Raw genomic sequence first — 16,154 nt, 5'->3', positions numbered from 1 at the left:
CTTCCTTTATAAGAGGCAAGAGGTGAAGCACAGCATCTGAGTTGCGAGAGGAGTCTTGTGAAAATCTGTGGAAAATACCCATATAAATCCTTGGGTCCACTTCATACTGCTTACTTCACTCAGCTGTTCGGAGGCTTCTTGCACAGCCCAAATTTGAGAGGAAAAAAAAAACTGATTTCTCTAGTTATTTTAATTATGGTATGAATGTTTTGTAATAAACATGAAATTAAACATCATTGTATCCCAGAAGTAAACATTAGCATTTAATATTGAAATTATTGTGCAATGCCATACCCTTATCTACTGTATGTACCAAAACACAAGTCTATAAAAAGTCTTGGCACTATTTTACAAGACAAACTAGTTTACAATAATACCACAATGGGATGAACAGGACTGCATAGGACGTTTTAACCAAGCTAATATTCACAAACAGCCAACTTTACAACAATTTGTGGCAATAATGTACTTTGATAAAATGCATGCAGTTTGTGTAATTTCAATCACTCTAATTCAGAATACGGAATCTTCAGTTAATTGGACCTTGTTAAATAGTTGTAAGACAATGACGCCAGGAAATTGTGGTCCCTAAATGAGACTATGAGAATTGGTCCATCAGTATTGGCCAAATGTCATTTGCAACCAATAAAATATGAATAGATACTATACAATAATTTTAGATAGATATAAAAAGTTCCTCCTGAGCAAATATAGTTGCAGAAATCAATATGCTGCAATATACCTTCCATGTTTTTGCGATCAATTAATCAAATCATAGAATGTTATAACTAAAACAACATTCTGTAGTTGTAAAATTCTCACATTGGATAGGTTTGCAGGAGAAGGGTTATTTTGACCTGCTTTTGTGCAAAAAGTTCATAGAATATTTTTAAATAGGGGTACAGTGTAATTCAAAGCATGTAATTTTTCTTTAGAACCTCCAGGTATTGTTCTGTGGCTCTAGTGACAGGGTCCTGATCTTGGTTTACACTCCTCAGGGAGCCAGCAGCAGATCCCAGAGGTGAAACTCGTGCAGATCCTCTATCCAAATCAGCAGTGGCTAGAACACAGATGTACAAATTAGTTACCAACTGAATCTGCTCTTATTTTCATAATTCCTGCAATTTTTCCTGTAGACTATGCTTGGTCATCCATATTCTCAAAGCAATTTTATACCAATGTGCTTAATCCATTTGTGCTGTTGATTACTAAAACCTGGTTAACTTACCTCTGCAACCTCCTTCAGCCCTACATTTCAGCATGTATCCTCTGCATTTCTGCTTATGGTCTTCATTATATTCAACCATCTGCCCCTTCATAGCCTCCTTGGCCTGGAATTATTTTCCTAATCCCCTCTGCTTGTTACTACCCCTTTTACCTCTCTAGAAGCTCCTTTAAAATCTATATATTTGATATGCTGTGGTCACCAACTCAATCTTTTCTCCAACAATGTGGGGTGTCTTTTTTGCTATAATATTTTGTAATATTATGTTCAAGACACAATAAAAGTGAAAGTTGGTGTCATACTCTTTTCCCCAATTACCTAATTGGACATTCAGACTTAGTTTTGAAACTATAATACCTAGCTTTGCACTGATAAAGACCAGGGGCCAAATTTCTCTCGATGTGGGAGAAGGGGTTCCAAATTGGCAGAAAGGAGAATTTAAAAAAATTTGTTCTTGGGATGTGAGCATCACTGGCAAGGCCAGCTTTGTTGCCCATCCCTAATTGCCCTTGAGAAGGTGATGGTGAGCCGCCACCTTGAACCACTGCAGACCATGTGGTGTAGGTACACCATAGTGTTGTTGGGGAAGAAGTTCCAGGATTTTGACCCAGTGACAGTGAAGGAGCAGTGATATAGTTCCAAGGCAGGATTATGCACGACTTGGAGGGGAACTTGCAGATGGTGGTGTTCCCATGCATCAGTTGCCTTTGTCCTCCTAGGTGGTAGAGGTCGCGGGTTTGGAAGGTACTGTCGAAGGAACTGTGGTGAGTTGCTGCAGTTCATCTTGTAGATAGTACACACTGTAGCCACTGTACGCCAGTGGTGGAGGGAGTTAAAACTTAAGTGATGGATAGGATGCCGATTAAGTGGACTGCTTTGTTCTGGATAATGTCGAGCCTCTCGAGTGTTGTTGGAGCTGAACTATCCAGGCAAGTGGAGAGTATTCTATCATGCTCCTAACTTGTGTCTTACAGATGGTGGACAGGCTTTGGGGAGATAGGTGAGTTAATCGGTAGAGTTCCCAACCTCTGACCTGCTCTTGTAGCCACAGTATTTATATTTATTTTTTATTTTATTTTTTATTTAGAGATACAGCACTGAAACAGGCCCTTCGGCCCACCGAGTCTGTGCCGACCAACAACCACCCATTTATACTAACCCTACAGTAATCCCATATTCCCTACCTCCACTCGGGGCAATTTACAATGGCCAATTTACCTATCACCTGCAAGTCTTTGGTGGTGGGAGGAAACCGGAGCACCCGGCAAAAACCCACGTGGTCACAGGGAGAACTTGCAAACTCCACACAGGCAGTACCCAGAATTGAACCCGGGTCGCTGGAGCTGTGAGGCTGCGGTGCTAACCACTGCGCCACCCTGATCCAGTTAAGTTTCTGGTCAATGGTAACCCCCAGGATGTTGATGGTGGGGGATTCAGCGAAGGTAATGCCCTTGAATGTCATGGGGAGATGGTTTGATTCTCCCTTGTTGGAGATGGTCATTGCCTGACACTTGTGTGGTGTAAATGTTACTTGCCACATATCAGACCAAGCCTGAATCTTGCCCAGGCCTTGCTGCATGTAGGCACAGACTGCTTCAGTATCTGAGGAGTCGCCAATGGTACTGAACACTGTGCAATCATCGGCGAACGTCCCCATTTCTGATCTTATAATGAAGGGAAGGTCATGATGAAGCAGCTGAAGATGGCTGGGTCTAGTACTCTACCCTGAGGAACTCCTGCAGCAATGTCCTGGAACTGTGATGATTGGCCTCCAAAAACCACAACCATCTTACTTTGTGCTAGGTATGACTCCAACTAGTGGAGAATTTTCCCCTGACTCCCATTTGATTTCAATTTTGCCAGGGCTCCTTGATGCCACATTTGGTCAAATACTGCCTTGATGTCAAGGGCAGTCACTCTCACCTCACTTCTGGAAGTCAGCTCTTTTGTCCATGTTTGGACCAAGGCTGTAATGAGGTTGGGAGCTGAGTGGCTCTTGGCGGAACCCAAATTGGGCATTGGTGACTAAATGCTGCTTGACAGCACTGGTAATGGCACCTTCCATCACTTTGTTGAAGGGACGGTAATTGGCCAGATTGGATTTGTCCTGCTTTTTGTGGGGGACATACCTGGCCAATTTTCCACATTGTTGGGTAGATGCCAGTGTTGTATTGTACTGGAACAGCTTGACTAGGGGCATGGCTAGTTCTGGAGCACAAGTTCAGTTCTACAGCTGGGATGCTGTCAGGGCCCATACATTTGCTGTATCCACTGCCTTCAGCCATTTCTTGATATCACATTGAGTGAATCAAAGTTGGCTGAAGATTGGCATATGGCATCTGTGACCTCAGAATCTAAGAATGATAGGTCAATACAGACCATTTTTGACCACATCGCTTAATAGGCTAAAAGCAAACAAATAGGGTACCTGTCCTTTAAGGGAAAAAGTGCTCATGGCAGGGCAAAAGATTCATTTTTGCACAAGAATTTTTATGATATAGCAGTCTTGTATTTATGATTTAAGGTTAGCACTAATGATATGTAAAATGTCACTTGATTACATTGTATAAACACATGCGACAAAAAGCAATTCTCCTTTACTGCACCTGCTATTTCAGTGTAGAGCTATGATCAGAATTTACTCCTGTTAATTCAAAATTGCATAATTTGAAATACTGGATAATTTGATATTAAATTGGGCTAAGAAAAATCTTCAGTGCTATTTTAATGCAATTTTGAATTACTGGATAATTCAGTTTAAAAAAAACTTTTAATTATCAGCATACTGTAAATTAGTCCAGTAATAAATATATAAAATATATCAACCAAAGAATTTCTAGATTCTATTTTTACCTTGAACAAGTTCTTTGGAAATATTTTTTTGCAATGTTTCCTGCATCTGAAATGATAACATTTTAAACAAATTATTGCAATTTGATAAAACAAACTATTGAGCAAGTGAAAGTAAAGTACTCAATTAGACAAGACAAAATATACATTTAACAGCATGTGATATTTCATTTGGAATTGCAAATAGTCTAATTAGGCAGACCAGTAAAGTATATTTGATGCTGGCCCACTCTCTTGGGTATATGGAGGTTGCCTTTGTTGTAGAATGAAATAAAGCCTATAGGATAGTTCAATTTTTTTACCTTAAAAGTTAAACTATTTACAAAGTTAATTTCTTCCTGAACAGCACTCATACTATCCTGACACTAAGTGGCCTTGCTGACCTGATTTCTGCTCCCTTTTTCTGCCTACCTTTAAGTGCCACAGAATGTCCACAAAAAAGTAATAAATACAAAAATCCATCAAAATTCTTACATTAGTTGTTTTGGAAAAAGATGGAACAAGCTGGATTGGAGATCTGATACAGAAACTTTAATGAAATCCATTGTAATCAAACTTTAGCGTGTGAGTTAGGAAAGAGATTAGCAAGCAGCACCTCTAATGTAGTAATCTCCAGATTAGTCCCAAGGCCACGTGCTCGGGGAATACATCAGATGAATGCATGGCTGGAGAGATGGTGCAGGAGGGAGGGCTTCAGATTTCTGGGGCATTGAAACCGGTTCTGGGGAAGGTGGGAAGTGTACAAGCTGGACGTGCTACACCTGAACAGGACCCGGACAAATATCCTTGCAGGGAGGTTTACTAGTGCTGTTGGGGATGGTTTAAACTAGATTGGCAGGGGGATGGAAACCTGAGGGCAGTTTCAGATAGGACAAATTCAGAGCAGGAATGGCAGGCAGAAAATTAGTGAGTGACTCTGAAAGACAGAAGAAGCAAAGGTTAAAAAGTGTACAGCACAGGAATTTGGCAGTGTTAAAATGTATTTATTTAAATGCAAGGAGTATAGTAAATAAAGCCAATGAGCTGAGTACACAAATAACCACATGACAGCATGATATGATTGCTATAATGGAAATTTGGCTAAAAGGGGGGCAAACATGGCAGCTCAACAACCCTGGATATAGAGTTTTCAGTCAGGATAGAGAGGGGAATAAAAAGGATGTGTAGCATTATTAGTTGAATGTTTTTAGCCAGCATGTAACAAGTCCAACGAGAGGGACGCAATTCTAGATTAAGTCTAAGGAAATGAAGCTGGGCAAATGGATGAAGTAGCAGTGGGTGACCATTTTGAAGATAGTGGCCATAATACAGTTAGATTTAGCATTATTATGGAAAAAGACAAAGATAGAACAGGAGTAAAAATTCTAAATTGGGGGAAGGCAAATTTTACAAAGCTGAGAGGTGATCTGGTATAAGTGTTCTGGATACAGCTACTTGATGGAAAATCAGTGGCAAAGCAGTGGAAGGCATTCAAAAGCAATATTTTATGGGCACAGTATAGACATGCCCCACAAAGGAAAAGGGTGGTACTATCAAATCTAGAGGCCCTTAGTTATTTAGAAGCATACAAGGCAAGATAAAGAAGAAAAAGAAAGCTATGACAGTCACAAAAAACTTAATACTTTAGAAAGCCTGGAGGAGTATAGAAAGTGCAGGGCTGAAGTAAAAAAGGAAATCAGGAAGGCAAAGAGAGGACATGAAAAAATATTGACAGGTAAAATCAAGGAAAACCCAAAGATGTTTTATCAGTACATTAAGAGCAAGAGGATAACTAAAAGGGTAGGGCCTATCAGAGATGTACAAGGTAACTTATGCATGGATGCAGAAGATGTGGACAGTGTTCTTAATGAGTACTTTGTCTCTGTTGTGAGAGTACGACTGTCAGCATCCACTCCCATAATTGCTTACAGGCGGTTGTGCTTTTTCCCTATGAATTCATTGTGCTATTTGCCAGCCTTAGTTCAGTGGTAGTTCTCTCACTTCTGAGTCAGCTCATCAGTTCATGCCCCCCTCCAGAAAGCTAAGCATATAACCTAGGCAGACACTTAAGTGCATAAGAGAAGGAGTGCTGCATTGGTAGAGATGCCATCTTTAAGATGAGGTGTTAAACCTAGGCTGTCTGCCTAGATGTAAGATATCCCATGGCAGTATTCGAAGAAGAATAGGGGAGTTCTCAGTGTCCTGACCAACATTTATTCTTCAACTAACATCATTAAAACAGATTATCTGGTTATTTATCTCATTGCTGGGGCCTTACTGCATACAAACTGGTTACTTTACAAATACAAGTGACGACTCTTCATTGAATTTACAGCACTTAACCAGACCATTTGTCTATGCTGGTGTTTATGCTCTACATGAGCCTCCTCCCACCTTACTTCATCTCAACTTATCAACATATCCTTCGAATCTTTTCTTCCTCATGTACTTACCTAGTATCCCCTTAAAGAGTACTTAATTGGCTGTCAAAGTGCTTTGGGATGTCTTGAAGTTGTGAAATGCACTATATTACACTGTAAGTTGTTCTTAATCCCCTTAGCCTTGGAAAATACTGATGGGGTGAAATATATTTTAAAAGTTCCCTTAAGGCTTTCTGAATTTTATCCCTCTGCTGTGGTATACCCCTTTAATTGTTCAAATTCCATTAACTTTCATGAACACACCATTTGCTTTTCCTTCCACTAGTGTCTTCCCTAGACCAGTCTGAGCTTTCTCCTAGAGATGTAAATAACTATTCAAATTAGCTCATACCAGATAATTGAGTGCTATTTGTGCTTAACCTTTCAGGAGTGATTTCCACCAGTTCTAAATGCTTGGAAATGGCTTGGGTCTGAGGATGAAAGTCAGCCCCAGATGGGATGCAGCTACAATATACCATTTTTTCTTCTAAAGGCATTCTGGTCATTACGATAGACTACAGAACTGGATAAATATTCAGAATTTAAAAGGTTCTATTCCATGCTAAACTGACACCATGAGGAAGATAATCTTTAAGATTAGGAGAAATCATCAAAGAAGGGAAATCAAGTTTAAAGAATTTAAATCTGCTCCAAGAAAAGTATCACCATCAAACTGTATTTTGGCCATTTTATATATTTATAATTAATGACAAAAGTTACATTAAAGGACCTCAATTATGTGTGAATATTAATTTCTCAATTTTGAACTGATTGGATTCAGATTTTAAATAAAGAACCAATGTGAATGATAAGAGTTCTATTCCTTTTGCTAAATAAAGCTTTGCAAGATTAAAGCAAATAGTGAAGGGCATGCAATTATAAATACTTTGTAAAGTTTGCATTCGCTCATCTTCAACAGATCTTAAATCGCAAATTTATAAAGTTGGTACTGCTACTTATCAGTGTTACCAGATGTAAAATGCTGCAGTTTTAAAGGTAATATATAGTAGCAAACAGCTTGATATTATGAGTGCTGACATCAAAAGGTAGTTATGGTACATGCAAATTTGTCTTGCAAGACTATGTACTGTCAAAAAGAAACATTACTCTTCCTAACAGCCTGAGCTTCAACAATGGCCCAGACTGCTGGAGAACACAAAGCCTTTAAGCATTATAGCTTTCAGATTTAAGCAATTTCATTTTAAAATTGAAATAATGTAATATTGTTTACTTTTGTACAATTGATGTTTATGTAAGACATGAACGGACTTCACAAACCAAAAGAAGCAGTTTAGACAGAGATAAACAAAGGTATCCCTATCTTAGCACACAGCCACAACGATTATTAGTCAACAAATAAACACATAACTACAGACCTTGTTATGCATCTGGGTGCATAGAAGATAGGTGAGAAACAGAGTTTTGAGTGAGGAGCTGGAGGAGCGAGAAATGAGACCTGTGAGTGTACAGATCTCTCAATTCAGAGTTAAATTCACTGTTTTGTCTTTTGAAGAAAACTCATGCTAGGTGAAAGTAAGATGAAGGAAGGGTTTTGAAGTAAATCAGTAATATGTAAAAATCAAATTGAGCTTTAAACTGAAATTCAAATGGCAGAAATTCAAAAACCTGTAGCAAACAAAATTTCCTTCTGCCATATGGCACAGGGTATTCTAGATGATTAGTTTAATTTAATAAACGTATTTTTCACTGCAGAGCATTTTCAGGAAAGAATGTTCACAGCATTTTATATTTATTTGATGAGAAAGGGGCTTTTCTGTCCCTGTAAGACATTTTTTTTCTCCTTTTGAAAGGACCTACCGCAAGATAGTAAATTCCCAATATGAATAAGAAATGTAATCTCTAATTGATTTTTGAATTTTAATTTTTTTCTGAAAATGTAAATATAATTCAAAATTATTTCAGGGACATAAATTATGACAGTCACACAAGCTCCATCTTACATATTAATAGACACTGATAGGTAAAGCTTTTTTTAAAAAAACTGATGCACATTTACACAGAAAAGTCTGTTGACAAGGATCCACCACCTTAAGTCAGTGAATTGAAATATGTTGAAATCACACATGAATTTGCTGAAAACCTCAGCGTTGCCTGCATAATACATTTTTACAATCAGATCCTGTAAAGATCCATTGGTGTGAAACATGTTTCTTTGGCTGGCAAATGCGTGATTGTTGCAATTGCTTTCATAATAACTTGCGTGAATCTTAACAATATTGAACTTCTGAAATAAAGAGTTATGGTGAAGATTATAGAAAAATTATTGCCCACATAATACAGCAAGAGAAGACTTTGTCTTTTAGAAAATTACAGTTGTAATTTTTGTTCCATTAGTGATTAAGAAAAATGTGAAAACAGATGCAAATCTGTCTTAATGCAGGAACATTTAAGTTTTACTTGGACAAAGTAAACACATCTGCCTTCATCTTGACAATGTGCCCAGGAAGGAAACACAATTTTTGAACACACAAAGTATATTGTGATAACTGACCTTAGCCAGGTATGACTCTACTCTGTTGGTAGAGGACATTCCATCTTCCAATGGATTTAAGAAGCTACCGCCTAGATTTCTGTTGAAGGTTCCCAGGTTACTGACATTACCCATTGCACTTTGCAGCTGAACCATATCCAGAGCAGGAGTTGTGGTCAAGCTTCCATTCATAATGCTGTTAGCAATCAAGGATTTACTACGCTGACGTTCATTAAGCAGTTTAGTGTTGGTTTCTGCTAACCTTTCATTTGATCTATAGAAGGAAAATAGGGGGGAAAAAGTGATTAAAATGCTGATGACAATTCCAAAAAACAGATAACTTTAAGGCTCCCTGCACTATTTTTGACATGAATAAACCTATTTTCAATCGTGTTAAAAAAAAATATATATTTTCTGACAATCTAAAAAATAATGACATGACCCAACATGCACAGAATGCTACATCATTGCTGTCCTGTGCAGCACTTGATTGAACCTGAACAAGGGAATGTCCTGCCATTTGGAATCTGGTTGACTGCACTGGTATTATCCTATTAACCACATCAATTTGAAATAAATTTCTCAATTGTTCCGGTCCTCAATACCAATCTCTCTAAAAATGCAAGAAAAATGAAAAATGCAACTGATTCAAATTAATCCCATTTACTGAATTTACCATAGTTTGCCATGAGTGAAAATCAAAATATGCAATTTCACATAAGTTATCAGTTCATATTTTGACTTGGAGTTATTCTTAATATTCCATATTGAAGTAAGAAGTATCATAATAGCATATTTATTTCAAATTACATGATAAGATTTATTCCACTACAACTGGCATTTATATAGCACCTCTAACATAGTAAAATATCCCAAGGCACTTCACAATGGTGTTAGCAAACAAAATATGACACAAGCCACAGAAGGAGATATCAGGACAGGTGACCAAAGGCTTGGTCAAAAAGGTAGGTTTTAAGGTACATCTTAAAGGAGCAGAGAGGTAGAAAGGCAGAGAGGGTTTAGGGAGGGAATTTCAGAGCTTAGGACCTAGGCAGCTGAAGGCAGGTCCATCAAGGGTGCAGCGATGAAAATTGGGGATGTGTAAGAGGGCAGAATTGGAGAAGGACAGAGATAGCGGAGAGTTATAGGGCTGGAGAAGATTACAGACATAGGGAGGGCAGAGGCTATGGAGGAACTTGAAAATGAGGATGAGAATTTTAAAATTGAGTTGTTATTAAACCAAAAGCTACTGTAGGTCAGTAAGCATAGTGATAATGGATGAATGGTGCAAGTTAGTTCAATATGCAGCTGTCGCATGTGCTTCACAGACAGTGAAGAAGTTCTAATTATACATTTTTATCTGAAAGTTGGAATTGAAAAGTAGAGGAATGCTTGCAATTTGTTAAACATTTTCAAATCCCAACTAATTCTACTAGAGAAAGCCATAAATACATTATTTTGAGTTTTACAAGCAGAGGCATAGAATACAACAGTGAACAAGTAATGATGAATTTATACAAAACACTGGTTTGGCTACAGTTAGAGCATTGCACTGTTTGTCAGAGAAAGGATATTAAAGCCATGGGCAGTGTAGGTTCACTAGGAATGGAAAAGTACTACGACTATTTCCACTGGAACAGGGAGGGCTAAGTGAAGATTAAATTGAGGCTTTTAAAATTATGAGAGGTTTGATAGGGTGAAATGGGAAAAACAATTTTCTCTGGTTGGGGAATTGGTGGTGAGACTTACCAATTTAAAATCACCAGTTCCCCAACCAGAGAAAATTAAGTGTGCTGTTGGAGCAAGGAATGCTTTGTCACAGGGAATGATTAAGGTAGAGACAATGGTTTATTTTAAAAGGGACAAAAGGATAACTATTTGAAACAGAGAAAGATACTAAGATGTGGGGAGATTGCAGGGCAGTAGGATTAGTTTTGGATTGCTCCAGCAAACAGCTAGCACTGACAGAATGAGCCGATTGGCCTTCTGTGCTGTAAACTTCTCCAGTCCTATACTTCCCAATTAGACTTTGTTTTTCTTTTTTTAAATTCGTTCAGGGGATAAGCATTTACTGCTTATCCCTAATTGTCCTCGAAAAAGTGGTAGTGAGCTGCCTTCTTGAACCGCTGCAGTCCTTGGGGTGTAGGTACACCAACAGTGCTGTTAGGAAAGCAGTTCCAGGATTTTGACGCAGCGACAGCGCAAGAACGGTGATATAGTTCCAAGTCAGGATGATGTGTGGCTTACACAGAAACACAGAAGACAGGAGCAGCAGTAGGCCATTCAGCCCTTTGAGCCTGCTCAGTCATTCATTATGATCATGGCTTGGAGGAGAACTTGCAGGTGGTGGTGTTCCCATACATCTGCTGCCCTTGTCCTTCTAGGTGGTAGAGGTTGTGGGTTTGGAAGGTACTGTCGAAGGAGCCTTGGTGAGTTGCTGCAGTGCATCTTGTATATGGTACGCACTGCTGCCACTGTGCGTTGGTGGTGGAAGCAGTGAACGTTTAAGGTGGAAGATGGGATGCTAATCAAGCAGGCTGCTTTGTCCAGCATCGTGTCGAGCTTCTTGTGTGTTGTTGGAGCTGCACCCATCCAGGCAAGTGGAGAGGATTCCATCATACTCCTGACTTGTGCCTTGTAGATGGAAAACACGTATTGGAGAATTCCCAGCCTCTGACCTGCTCTTGTAGCCACAGCATTTATGTGGCTGGTCCAGTTGAGTTTCTGGTCAATCCTGACCTCCAGGACGTTGATAGTGGGGGATTCAGTGATGGTAATGCCATTTTAGCCCTATCTAAAAGTTAACAGTTAGTTTAGTGTATGTTACCTGGGCCCACTGCCCTCCCCCAGCCACACCTGCTCTTTGTTTTCTCAATGAAATTGATCCGGATGAAACTGACGAGAACAGCTGCCGATACTTTAATCTCCGATCCTGCTGTCTTCACAGTCCAGAGTGTCTGCAGCCACGGCATGCGGTAAGTCCATTGAGGTGAAGAAGGAGCTGCGGGACCCGAGAGAAGTCCTGTGAAAAGGTGCCCCGAACACCCAAAACATCCACGAACGGCCCCCCCGGCCGCAACTTCAAAGCGCCCGCGGGAGATGGCTCGGAGAGCATCTGCAGCGCACTGTCGGCAATGCTGCATGCCTTTATTTAAACCACTGCAAAAAAAAACCCTTAGCAAATGTAATCACCTCTAAGTCTGCCAAATGATGCTTCACCTCCCGAAGGACGTGGATGAGCTTCCGGACGTCGATGGTGGGCACTGAGGAAATGGCTTATTACCTGCACCAGATTCCACCCCCCCTCCCCCCCCCTTTACCCCCCTTCCACCCCCCCCCACCCCCGTCCCCTTCCCTGCTCCACCCTCTCAGCTCACCCCCTCACAACCCCGTCCCAGCCCGCCCCCCCCTCGCACCATCTTCACCCCGCACCCCCTTCCCCTGCACCCCCCCCCCCCTCCCTCTACCCCTCCCCCTTGCATCCCCTCCTCCCACCGGCACCATCCTACACCTGTGTAGGGGCCCCAACAACCCCACTGCCTTGTGGGCGTCTCGGGAGAGACCAAGGCTAAGGGAGTAAACCCTAACAGAAAATCCGGAGCGGAACCCCGTAGGCGGTCATGTGTCACCTTTGGCATGTTTCCGGCAGTTCCTGCAGCCATACTGGTGCCAAACGTCGTGTCCTGCACTCCTTTGGACCCCACCAGAAAGGCCGAGAGGGGGGTTTTGACGACTGGGCAACTCTCAACCTCCATAAATTTGCCCAGGCATGCGCCATGGAGAGGTCACTCCATAGTTGCCTCACAGCGACTGAAACAACACGGAAGGCAGCAGTTACGGGTTATAAGTCCAGATAAATTGGCGTAGAAACTGGGCGCCACGGGTTGCCTTTGTCGGTGGGAGAGGTCATTGCACCTCACTGGACAGCTACCGCCCGCCTCAAACCGGGCAGCCCCCGGTCAATAAGGTTCTGTCCCGCCACAGTCTGCCTGCTTCAATGGGTGCTTGGAGCTCAGGGTCATTGCCCGAAAGGTGGACTGATACACCGCACCAAATAACATGAAAAAAGGAAAGAAGGTACCAGCCCTTCGCTTTGCAAGCTGGAACGTCAGAACTATGTGTCCTGGCCTGTCGGAAGACCTTACACAAATCAACGATTCTCGGAAGACCGCCATCATTAACAACGAGCTCAGTAGACTCAATGTGGACATTGCAGCACTTCAGGAGACTCGCCTCCCCGCGAGTGGCTCTCTAGCAGAGCAAGACTACACCTTCTTCTGGCAGGGCAGGGATCCTGAAGAACCAAGACAGCATGGAGTGGGCTTCGCCATCAGAAACCCCTTGCTCAGCATGATAGAGCCTCCCTCAAATGGCTCGGAACGCATACTGTCCATCCGACTGCTCACCACCTCTGGTCCAGTACACCTACTCAGCATCTACGCTCCAACACTCTGTTCCGCACCTGAAGCTAAAGACCAGTTCTATGAACAACTCCATAACATCATTAGCAGCATCCCCAACACCGAACACCTATTCCTGCTGGGGGACTTTAATGCCAGGGTTGGGGCCGACCATGACTCATGGCCCTCCTGCCTTGGGCGCTATGGCGTTGGAAGGATGAATGAGAACGGGCAGAGACTGCTTGAGTTGTGTACCTATCATAACCTCTGCATCACCAACTCGTTCTTTCACACTAAACCCTGTCACCAGGTTTCATGGAGGCACCCAAGATCACGTCGTTGGCACCAGCTAGACCTCATTGTCACAAGGCGAGCCGCCTTAAACAGTGTTCAAATCACACGCAGCTTCCACAGTGCGGACTGCGACACCGACCACTCCCTGGTGTGCAGCAAGGTTAGACTCAGACCAAAGAAGTTGCATCATTCCAAGCAGAAGGGCCACCCGCGCATCAACACGAGCAGAATTTCTCACCCACAGCTGTTACAAAAATTTCTAAATTCACTTGTAACAGCCCTTCAAAACACTCCCACAGGGGATGCTGAGACCAAGTGGGCCCACATCAGAGACGCCATCTATGAGTCAGCTTTGACCACCTACGGCAAAAGTGCGAAGAGAAATGCAGACTGGTTTCAATCTCATAATGAAGAGCTGGAACCTGTCATAGCCGCTAAGCGCATTGCACTTTTGAACTACAAGAAAGCCCCCAGCGATTTAACATCCGCAGCACTTAAAGCAGCCAGAAGTACTGCACAAAGAACAGCTAGGCGTTGCGCAAACGACTACTGGCAACACCTATGCAGTCATATTCAGCTGGCCTCAGACACCGGAAACATCAGAGGAATGTATGATGGCATGAAGAGAGCTCTTGGGCCAACCATCAAGAAGATCACCCCCCTCAAATCTAAATCGGGGGACATAATCACTGACCAACGCAAACAGATGGACCGCTGGGTTGAGCACTACCTAGAACTGTACTCCAGGGAGAATGCTGTCACTGAGACTGCCCTCAATGCAGCCCAGCCTCTACCAGTCATGGATGAGCTGGACATACAGCCAACCAAATCGGAACTCAGTGATGCCATTGATTCCCTAGCCAGCGGAAAAGCCCCTGGGAAGGACAGCATTACCCCTGAAATAATCAAGAGTGCCAAGCCTGCTATACTCTCAGCACTACATGAACTGCTATGCCTGTGCTGGGACGAGGGAGCAGTACCCCAGGACATGCGCGATGCCAACATCATCACCCTCTATAAAAACAAAGGTGACCGCGGTGACTGTAACAACTACCGTGGAATCTCCCTGCTCAGCATAGTGGGGAAAGTCTTTGCTCGAGTCACTCTGAACAGGCTCCAGAAGCTGGCCGAGCGCGTCTACCCTGAGGCACAGTGTGGCTTTCGTGCAGAGAGATCGACTATTGACATGCTGTTCTCCCTTCGTCAGATACAGGAGAAATGCCGTGAACAACAGATGCCCCTCTACATTGCTTTCATTGATCTCACCAAAGCCTTTGACCTCGTCAGCAGACGTGGTCTCTTCAGACTACTAGAAAAGATCGGATGTCCACCAAAGCTACTAAGTATCATCACCTCATTCCATGACAATATGAAAGGCACAGTTCAACATGGTGGCTCCTCATCAGAGCCCTTTCCTATCCTGAGTGGTGTGAAACAGGGCTGTGTTCTCGCACCCACACTTTTTGGGATTTTCTTCTCCCTGCTGCTTTCACATGCGTTCAAATCCTCTGAAGAAGGAATTTTCCTCCACACAAGATCAGGGGGCAGGTTGTTCAACCTTGCCCGTCTAAGAGCGAAGTCCAAAGTACGGAAAGTCCTCATCAGAGAACTCCTCTTTGCTGACGATGCTGCTTTAACATCTCACACTGAGGAATGCCTGCAGAGTCTCATCGACAGGTTTGCGTCTGCCTGCAATGAATTTGGCCTAACCATCAGCCTCAAGAAAACGAACATCATGGGGCAGGATGTCAGAAATGCTCCATCCATCAATATTGGCGACCACGCTCTGGAAGTGGTTCAAGAGTTCACCTACCTAGGCTCAACTATCACCAGTAACCTGTCTCTTGATGCAGAAATCAACAAGCGCATGGGTAAGGCTTCCACTGCTATGTTCAGACTGGCCAAGAGAGTGTGGGAAAATGGCGCACTGACACGGAACACAAAAGTCCGAGTGTATCAGGCCTGTGTCCTCAGCACCTTGCTCTACGGCAGCGAGGCCTGGACAACGTATGCCAGCCAAGAGCGACGTCTCAATTCATTCCATCTTCGCTGCCTTCGGAGAATACTTGGCATCAGGTGGCAGGACTATATCTCCAACACAGAAGTCCTTGAAGCGGCCAACATCCCCAGCTTATACACACTACTGAGTCAGCGGCGCTTGAGATGGCTTGGCCATGTGAGCCGCATGGAAGATGGCAGGATCCCCAAAGACACATTGTACAGCGAGCTCGCCACTGGTATCAGACCCACCGGCCGTCCATGTCTCCGTTATAAAGACGTCTGCAAACGCGACATGAAATCGTGTGACATTGATCACAAGTCGTGGGAGTCAGTTGCCAGCATTCGCCAGAGCTGGCGGGCAGCCATAAAGACAGGGCTAAATTGTGGCGAGTCGAAGAGACTTAGTAGTTGGCAGGAAAAAAGACAGAGGCGCAAGGGGAGAGCCAACTGTGCAACAGCCCCAACAAACAAATTTCTCTGCAGCACCTGTGGAA

At 42.7% G+C, this 16,154-nt stretch overlaps 1 protein-coding gene across 8 annotated transcripts in view; it reads right to left on the bottom strand.

Moving 5' to 3' along the window:
• Window positions 1–181: 181 nt before the first annotated feature.
• Window positions 182–16,154, bottom strand: part of si:ch211-272n13.3 (ankyrin repeat domain-containing protein 26) — a 260,148-nt gene continuing 244,175 nt past the window's right edge. For 3 of the 8 annotated variants that reach the window (XM_068050521.1, XM_068050525.1, XM_068050523.1), the window contains 3 exons: window positions 8,987–9,239; window positions 4,079–4,124; window positions 183–1,060 (listed from right to left, as the gene is read on the bottom strand). In XM_068050521.1, the coding sequence (XP_067906622.1) occupies window positions 912–1,060; window positions 4,079–4,124; window positions 8,987–9,239 (448 nt within the window). In that variant the 3' untranslated portion in view covers window positions 183–911. Of the gene's footprint in view, window positions 1,061–4,078; window positions 4,125–8,986; window positions 9,240–16,154 lie in introns of those variants that run through there. The other 5 variants (XM_068050522.1, XM_068050524.1, XR_010976854.1 and 2 more) reach the window with 3 other exon arrangements.

Source organism: Heterodontus francisci, chromosome 18, assembly GCF_036365525.1.
Source record: "Heterodontus francisci isolate sHetFra1 chromosome 18, sHetFra1.hap1, whole genome shotgun sequence".
Taxonomy (NCBI): Eukaryota; Metazoa; Chordata; class Chondrichthyes; order Heterodontiformes; family Heterodontidae; genus Heterodontus; species Heterodontus francisci.
The sequence above is the reverse complement of the archived record's forward strand: the minus strand, read 5'-3'. Positions and strand labels throughout refer to the sequence as shown.